Raw genomic sequence first — 9398 nt, forward strand, 5'->3', positions numbered from 1 at the left:
AGTTCGAGACCTACCTGGCCAATATAGCAAAACCCCGTCTCCACCAAAAATTTAAAAATTAGCCGGTCGTGGTGGTGTGTGCCTGTAATCCCAGCTACTCAAGACGGTGAGATAGGAGAATCGCTTGAACCCAGGAAGAGGAGGTTGCAGTGGGCCAGGATCATACCACTGCACTCCAGCCTAGGCAACAAGAGCAAAACTCTGTCTCAAAAAAAAAAAGGAAATCCTATCATGCTCTGCACTGATGAACCTTGAAGACATTATGGAAACTGAAATAAATTAGCCACAAAAAGTCAAATAGTGTACTACATGATTCCACTTTTATATGAGGTATTTAAAGTATGTAGTCAAATTCAGAAACAAAATAGAATGGTGGCTGTGGGGCAAAGGATACAGGGGAAATGCAGTTGTTGTTTGGTAAGTATAGAATTTCACATCTGCAAGATGAAAAAGTTCTAGAGATCTATTGCACAAGGTACATTTAATTGTACTTGTGGACTAAGCTCTGATTTTTTTTTTTTTTTTTTTTTTTTTGAGATGGAGTCTCGCTGTGTCGCCCAAGCTGGAGTACAGTGGCACTATCTCGGCTCATTGCAACCTCAGCCTCCGTCAAGCCATTCTCCTGCCTCAGCCTCCTGAGTAGCTGGGATTACAAGTGCACACCACCACACTAGGCTAATTTTTGTATTTTTAGTAGGGACGGGGTTTCACCTTGTTGGCCAGGCTAGTCTTGAACTCCTGACCTCAAGTAATCCACCTGCCTCGGCCTCCCAAAGTGCTGGGATTACAGGTGTGAGCCAACGCACCCAACCTGATTTTTTTAATCTTACCCAAATTCCTACCTAAGGGGTCTAGGGAGTCATGCCCTACAAACCATAAATTCTTATTAGGTGGGTTTTATTTGACCCTATATATTGTGATTTACTTTTCAATCTGACTCTGGCCTAACATTATGAGACAAGGAAGAAATGTTTAACACCAAAATATATTTCTTTGCCATACCTTAAAATTGTCCTGCAAAGCCTGTTGTAGGAATAATCCATATTCTATAGCGAATCCCCTTCCCACTTTGTTTTCCTTCCTTCCCAAATCCAAGAGATAATCAACTATGAGCCAGACACCCTTTTAAGTCCAATAAAAAACAATTTACAACCTGCTCTCTCTGAAGTCTGCTATCTAAGAGCTTCCTCTGCACAGTAAAACTTGGTCTCTACAATCTTTTATCTTTAACCTGAGCATTCCTTTCTGTCAATCCCAGGTCTTCAGACAACCTCAACCAATTGTCAACCAGAAAATGTTTAAATTTACCTATAGCCTGGAAGTCCCCACTTTGAGTTGTCCTGCTTTTCTAAACCAAACAAATGTATTTCTTAAATGTATTTGATTGATGTCTCATGCCTTCCTAAAATACATAAAACCAAGCTGTAACCCAACCACCTTGGGCACATGTTCTCAGGACCTCCCGAGGGCTGTATCATGGGGCCATGGTCACTCATATTTGGGTCAGTATAAATCGCCTCATATTTTACAGAGTTTGACTCTTTTTGTCAACAATCATCTGGCACCCATTCGTGGGGCCTCAGAGAAGACTCAGGGTCATACTATACACTTAAAAATGGTTAAGATGGCCAGGCACGGTGGCTCACACCTGTAATTCCAGCACTTTGGGAGGCTGAGGTGGGTGGAGCACTTGAGGTCAGGAGTTCAAGACCAGCGTGGGCTAACATGGTGAAACCCCCTCTCTACTAAAAATACAATAGCCAGGCATGGTGGTGCAGGCCTGTAATCCCAGCTACTCAGGAGGCTGAGACATGAGAATCGTTTGAACCCAGGAGGCAGAGGTTGCAGTAAGCCACTGTACTCCAGTCTGGGAGACAGAGCAAGGCTCTGTCTCAAAATAAAAGAAGAAAAAAAATAATTAAGTTGATAAATTGTGTTATGCATTTTTAACACAATAAAAAATAAATTATTAATTGAAAACAATGTAAATACCCACCAGCAGGGAATTGGTCATGCTACAGCTATACAATAAAGTAGCCATCAAAAATGATAATACTGATACCTATTCAGTTATACCCATAGCCCATTCTTGCAAGTTTTTTCAATATAAAAAAAGCAAAGCATTATATCATAAAACATGTGTCCATATCTGTAACTAAAGACAGAGGTATGTGTAAACAGTGGCATCTCTAGGTAATAGGATTGCAGATGACCTTTACTTTCTTTTTTATATTTTCTTGTGTGGACTAAGTATTAAGTACCTGGCAAAAGATGGCTTAAAAGAGGAAGTGACTGCCACCATTGGCTCCAGAATCCTGGGATGGAATTTTGTTTCCCTCATCACTATGTGTCTGGCACATGTTGAAGGATTAATAAAAATTTGAGAGGCAAAATGAACAGTCGTTAAGAGTTCAGGAATCAAGACAGGCCTGGATATGAATCTCAATTCATATTTATTGAAAAGGGGCCTCAGACTTTAAAGCTCTTTTTTTTGGTTGGTTGGTTGGTTTGTTTGCTTGTTTGAGATAGAGTCTCCTGTGTTGCCCCAGGCTGGAGTGCAGTGGCTCAATCACAGCTCATCGCAGCTTTGACCTCCTAGGTCCCAGCGATTCCCTCACCTGAGCCTCCTGTGTAGCTGGACCACAGCTATGCACCACCAAGCCCAGCTAATTTTATTTTTTGTAGAGACCGAGATTTCCTATGTTGCCCAGGCTGGTCTAGAACTGCTAGACTCAAGTGATTCTCTTGCCTTGACATCTCAAAGTGCTGGGATTACAGGTGTGAGCCACCAGGTCAGACCTCTACAATTCTTATTTAACTTCATTGAGCCTCACTTTTTTCAACTATAAAAATGTCAAGAAGACTTAACAGATTGTTGCAAGGAAAATGTACTTATCACACAAAACATCATTTCTGGCTCAAATGAAACTCAGTAAAATGATGGCCATCATTACTGTTTAGTGACTCGATTTACACTGAAGAACTCCCGACACAAACAAATAAAAAAAAACTAAGCATCTACAGAAGACTGCATTGCTAAATTATCACTGAATATCCTAATTGCATTAAAAAGCAAGAGACAACACTTTGCCTGGTAGATCTACAAAAATGTCTTGCTGCAAGGTATGGTTACATTCCTATATCTAGCAGGATTACACTATAAAATTTACCATCTACTTTGTATATAAACATCACTCATGAGTATTGGACACAGATTTATTAGTGCTTTAGTAAAAATAATGCAAAGAGGAAAACGTGCTTGTTTTAATCCAAAGGTAGAATGTAAAGAGAATGTAAACATACAAAATGTGACTAAAGACTTCACTTAGAGAGAGATAAAAAGAGTAAGTGACATTACAATTTTGTTTAGCCTCTCTCTTCCTCACAACTTTTGGACAAGGCGCCTGTCTTTTTAGGCACTGCTCTACCCACAAAGTCTATACAGTGTAAGCGCTCATACCATAAATACAAGAGGATTTATAAGAGAAAATCTCAGTAAAATCATGGAGTAAACTGAATTAGAATTTATCTGAGAAAGTCTCAGTCAAAATAATAAAGGTAAGAGTTTAAGAATAAAGGGCACACGCATAGGGAGGGAAAAAGTCTTTTCTGTAACTTGCATCTCCTTTATTCAATAAGTTTTCCTGGGGACCTTATACAGTCACCCTTGAACTCTGAAGGAGGCATAATCCAGGGCCTGACCGTGCTAAGATTATTAGGCTGTGGGTTCCTTAACCCTTTTAGTGATGCCTTTATTCATCGGTGTATTATAGTTGGCACCCTGTGGTCACGTTTTTTGTTTTTGATTTTGTTTTGAGATGGAGTCTCGCTCTGTCACCCAGGCAGGAGTGCAGTGGCGCGATTCTCAAGTTCAAGCGATTCTCCTGCCTCAGCCTCCCATGTAGCTGTGACTACAGATCCCTGCCACCACGTCCGCTAATGTGTGTGTGTGTTTTTTTGGTAGACACAGGGTTTCACCATGTTGCCCAGGCTGATCTCGAACTCCTGACCTCAAGTAATCCGCCCGCCTCGGCCTCCCAAAGTACTAGGATTACAGGCCTGAGCCACCGCGCCTGTCCGCCACTCGTTTAATAAATGGTCGTTATTCAAAGAATGGTGATGGGGCCACTCTTGATTATCAATCCTAAAAACAGAAAAGCCCTTTTATGTGACTTTTTTCCTTCAAAGCTGACTTTAGAAGTGTGTTTGGGGCCGGGCGCGGTGGCTCACGCCTGTAACCCAGCACTTTGGGAGGCCAAGGTGGGCAGATCACGAGGTCAGGAGATCGAGATCATCCTGGCTAACGCGGTGAAACCCCGTCTCTACTAAAAATACAAAAAAATTAGCCAGGCGTGGTGGCGCACGCCTGTAATCCCAGTACTCGGGAGGCTGAGACAGGAGAATGGCGTGAACCCGGGAGGCGAGGGTTGCAGTGAGCCGAGATCTCGCCACTGCACTCCATCCTGGCGACAGAGCAAGACTTCGTCTCAAAAGAAAAAAAAAAAAAGTGTGTCTGTAAATGTGGGAGGAGTTAGTTCAGAACTTCGGAGCCCTGTCTTTACAGTTCGAACTGACCACGCGAAGACTAAAGGCATTAGAGGTACTTTCTACAAATTTAGCCGTGCAATCTAAGAGCCAGCAGGCCGAGACGCCCGGGATTGAAGGCCGGGGTGGAGACAGTATGAGGGCCCTGGGAATTACCCCCATCCCATGTCACCCACTCTTTCTTAAAATGCCATTAAATTCCGTTCAACTTTTTATCTCCCATGCAAGAAACTAGCGACTTGCCCGCCACGCCACTTCCAAACAGTCACACCTGGCGTATTCGCCGCAGCATCTCCAACTCCCGCCACAGGTTTGGGACGTGTCCGCCCCTAAGCGGAAGTGACGTTCAACGGGACTACGTGAAAGTAGACGAGTTCAAATACGTACTAATAATTTAAAACCCGCATGGTGTTTTGAGGAAACTCTTCTGCTTACCCTTCTTCCATCATTTCTCTCCTGCTAGGGTTGCGAAAAGGGCTCAGTATAGCCTCGCGACAACTCGTTCTCCTCCCTAATTCCAAGTCATTCAAAACTCTGTCCCTTTTCATTGGCTGAGGCGGCGGCATGGGTACCTCTCAGGAACTACAATTCCAGCCAACCACCGCGACAGGTGAACGGAGGAGAGGGTATATGAGCAGGGGAAAAGCGTATTGGGAATTGTAGTCCACTCCAGGTCGAAAAGAGCACTGACCCGCCCTCCGCCACTGACGCTGGAGAAACCAGGTGTTCGTTTCAGAACCCGTTAGCGCTAAGGGGAGGAGCCAAGCCCTTAAGCAGCATGCCTCACTTCGCCCCACATGGAGGATAATTTTCCTTTACCCCTAAAAAGCACTATGAATACCCCCTGAGGAAATATGGTTGTCTTTTAAATACCTCGAGTCAGTAAAAACTCACGAAACTCCCTCACCTCAGGATCCAACTCGTGGGAAAAGGTAGCTCTTTTACAAGTGGGCAAAATGGCTGTCCTCCTAGTTTTACCATTGGTTGGCTTTTGCGCCCTTCAAGGGCGGTTACTTATCACGGATTGGTTCTTTTTCTCTTGAGGTTGGAGGAAGATTTGGCACGGCTCTCCGAGGCCTGGGAGGAGGTAAAGGGGTGGAGAGAAGGCAGTTTTTTCAAGCGTGATTGGACAACACCCATGTCACTCCGGGGACGTACAACCTATGAGTAGTCGGCTGCCGCTCAAAGAGAACGAAGAGGCGGGGCTAGTGCGTGGTGGGAAGGGGCGGGATTCTGCCAGCCGCGGCTGCCGCTGGAGCCGGTGTCCGGGCTGGTGATGGGGTTAATTCCCTTTCGTAAGACTCTTACTTGCACCCACCCAGCCCCGCCGTCGCCCCGCCGCGCCGCGCTCCAACCGCCTCCTCCTCCTCAGTAACGCGGGTAAGAGATGCCCTCCCCTCCCCCGTCCAGCTCCCCGGGAATAACGCGCCTCGCTCCCCTCCCCCGCCCGCCAACCGGTAGCGCTAACGGAGAAGGAGGCAGGCAGGGGAGAGATGCGGTGTGTGAGAAGGTGGCCTTCCCCGCCGCGTCGTCGGCGCTCCAGCCAGGGCCTTCCGACGTCCCGCTGCTGCCAGCCCGCCGTTAGGTCGCGTTCCGAGTGAGCCAGTCTCGCCTGGCCCGCGGCTGCGGCTGCGGCTGCAGCTGCAGCCACTACCTTGTGCCCACCGCCCCCACTCGGGGGCCATGTGAAAAACAAACCCCTCGAGGCCTAGCGGAGGAGGCAGGGGAAAGGTTCCCGAGTCCCTGCCATGGCTGCTGCTGCCTCCGCGGCTGCTCTTGCAGCCCCAGGGACTCGGGAGCCAGCCACAGCAGGCCTGCCAGGAGCGTGGTGCTGCTCTCTCGGGTGGCTGGCGCCGGTGCCCCGGGCTCCCACGGCCGCATCCCCTGGCCTTGCACCAAGAGAATTTTCAGCTTCGACCGGTTGGTGAAATGTAGGTACATTTTCCCTGTGGTATCAGCAAAAGCACAATGGGAATATTAAAAAGAAAGTTGAATGACTGTCAGTGTCACGGTCCCCCGGGATCTGATTTACACACGTTTTGATGACTGAGCCTTAGGCTGCCAACAAATCTTTGTGTGCTTTGAAGTTTTTTGGTGTTTTGTTTTGTTGTTGTGACTAGGTCCAAAGGATGCCTCTGTTGAGCTTGTTTTTATAAAGAAACTTAAATTATTGGGACTATCATGCTCCGTGTGTAATTGTCCTGGGATAGTAAGTTAACTAAGTAAAAGGTGAAGAGGTGCTTTCCAAATTAGGATTTGTGAACAGCAAATGGTTTTTCTAATAAAATTTTCTAAATATATGTATCTTCATGGTTATAGTTTACCTAATTGTAACTTTAAGAAACCCTTTTTAGCTTAAATGTCATTGATGACAAAAACTTTTAAATGAAAAGATGGTTAAAGTCAAACTGGAAGTCTACCCATTTATAATATTTGAAACAAGATCTTCTAAGTATTTAGTAGGATACCAGTCTGACAGGAATAATAGGACACGTCTCAATTTCTAAAAATTTGGCATATTTGGCTATTTTTAGGGCATTCTGTTATGATTTCCTCATCACGTTTTGATCAAGTGCTTGTCTTTTCGAATACCACTCTGCTTTTATGCCTGGAAGAATATGTCTTTAAATCATGGATTCTATAGTCTGTAGTAGACACACCTGTGATCAGAGTTAAAATTCTAGGCTCATTTCTGAGGTTTACTTGTTGGCAGAATAAACCTGGGTTCTGAAGAAATATCTGAGTTTTGATCATTTCTTCAGGGTCTGAGAAGACTATGGTGGCTTAATGGTCTTCTATATTCCATAACTAGTACACCTGGATACAGGATTGACATAGATATGTTCGGGTCCTGGAGGAAATTTGGGTATCTATTAAGAAATGAAAATTGCCAGCCATATAGTAGTCACCTGTAGTCCCTGCTACTCAGGAGTATGAGGTGAGAGGATCACTTGAGCCCAGGAGTTCAAGGCCAGCCTAGGCAGTATAGCAGAACATCATCTCAAAAAAATAAATAGATAGCCTTAAAAGGTAAGTCCCCTGAGATCCCCCACAAAGTTCCTGTAACATATATTGCCAGCTGCCAGCATAGTATTTTCCAAAACTTAAGAGTTAATTGATAAATTATACAATTGATACTTTCAGATCTTGAGTGATTTATATAGAGAAAAGACTGTTGAAAATTTAGGAGTCGTCTACATTTTCTTCCTGGCTGTTGGATCCCTCCATGAACCTCAGTTCGGTTTCCTCATCTGTAAAATGAGGATGATAATGCTTAAGAAGTTATGAAAATTAGAGATAAATATGTAGTAACGGCTGGGCACAGTGGCTCACACCTGTAATCCTAGCACTTTGGGAGGCTGAGGCAGGCGGATCACCTGAGGTCGGGAGTTGGAGACCAGCCTGACCAACATGGAGAAACCCTGTCTCTACTAAAAATACAAAAAATTAGTTGCGTGTGGTGGTGGGCACCTGTAATCTCAGCTACTCAGGAGGCTGAGGCAGGAGAATTGCTTAACCAGGGAGGCAGTGGTGAGTGGAGATCAGGCCATTGAACTCCAGCCTGGGCAACAAGAGTGAAACTCCATCTTAAAAACAAAGAAAACAGAAAATTAGAGATAAAGTATGTAAATCCCCTAGCATTGAGCCTGACACAGTTTGTGCAATTAAATATTAACTGTTATTATTTTCATGCATATTTAGAGAATGGGATTGTTGTTCCTATACTGAGGGTGGTGTTGCAGCCTTCGAACACATTCTGTTACTGAAGAGTACCATAGGCGTATTAATTTGTATAGTGACTTAAGCACAGTTTGCGGCTATTTTTGATTCCCTTATGGAAGTTTTTTTGACTTTGAATTAAAATACAAGTATCTGTGGAATATATTTCAAATGGATTATTGGGAATAATAATTAGTGTACTCCATGTAGTGGTTAGCTATTGTAATATCTTTTAAATTTTATTTAGCTGATACATGTTTCAAGCTCTAGTTTATATACATGCTATCCATATTCATTGTGCTACCAGGCGACATTTGAACTATTTAATACACAGTTAAGATTAAGCAAATCATTTGAAATTGTTATGACCATATGTGACTACAGTTTTGTTGCTGTTTTTAATTCTCCTTATTTATCAACACTTGAGTGTTCCTTTTCTGTGAAACAACTCGTGAGAGATGCTATTCCTTTCTCTTCCTAGGCATTTCTGAAAATTTACTGACTCTTCACACATAATAGTGTTCTTAGAATTTCTATAGTTAAACAAATTTAAGGTTAGCATGAAGATGGTTATGTTACGAAGTCTTTTCTGACAGGAATGCACAGTCAGAGTTCAAAACAAGCTGCACCTTAAGCAAAATAATGAGCTGCGGTATATACAGTGGGCCTCCCAAGTCATTGGACCTCGTACAAATGGGTGCTCCTCCAAGGAGGTGTTACATGATAGTAGCAATAGAAAATTATATAAACTTGAAATGAGCTTTGTCAAATATTATGCAGAAGATGTGCATTGCCATGCATTGCAAGTAATAGGTTTTTTTTTTTCTTTTTTTGAACTGGTACTTTAGTATACCTAATTTCATCCATTTGAGTTAGTATTAAGTTTTAATTTCTCAGCAATAAAGTAGTGAAAATTGGTAGCAGTTTTGTTTTTCCCATTCTTGGAAAATGTTACAGTGATGAACAAGGCTTGATAGGTTTGTAAAATACTATTGCTATTTGAATTAGAAAATGTCACTATTGACTTTCCATATTCTGTTGTAAATAAGTTGGGGAATTAGTGTGTCAAGGAGGCGTGGTAACAAATGGTAATGTAATTTTCAAATAGCTTTTGCAGCACTAAACCGCAGAAT

At 43.4% G+C, this 9398-nt stretch overlaps 1 protein-coding gene across 36 annotated transcripts in view; it reads right to left on the reverse strand.

Annotated features, from left to right (window-relative positions):
- Positions 1–5511, reverse strand: part of ZRANB3 (zinc finger RANBP2-type containing 3) — a 321730-nt gene extending 316219 nt beyond the window's left edge. For 13 of the 36 annotated variants that reach the window (XR_012421088.1, XR_006691008.3, XM_045366986.3 and 10 more), the window contains exon 1: positions 4981–5025. Coding sequence is in view for 7 of the 36 variants with exons in the window: in XM_045366986.3 (XP_045222921.2) it covers positions 4981–4994 (14 nt within the window). In the remaining 29 variants the exon portion in view is untranslated. Of the gene's footprint in view, positions 1–4816; positions 5026–5418 lie in introns of those variants that run through there. The other 23 variants (XR_012421091.1, XR_012421090.1, XR_012421092.1 and 20 more) reach the window with 5 other exon arrangements.
- Positions 5512–9398: the final 3887 nt, after the last annotated feature.

This window comes from Macaca fascicularis, chromosome 12, assembly GCF_037993035.2.
Source record: "Macaca fascicularis isolate 582-1 chromosome 12, T2T-MFA8v1.1".
In the NCBI taxonomy this organism is placed as follows: domain Eukaryota; kingdom Metazoa; phylum Chordata; class Mammalia; order Primates; family Cercopithecidae; genus Macaca; species Macaca fascicularis.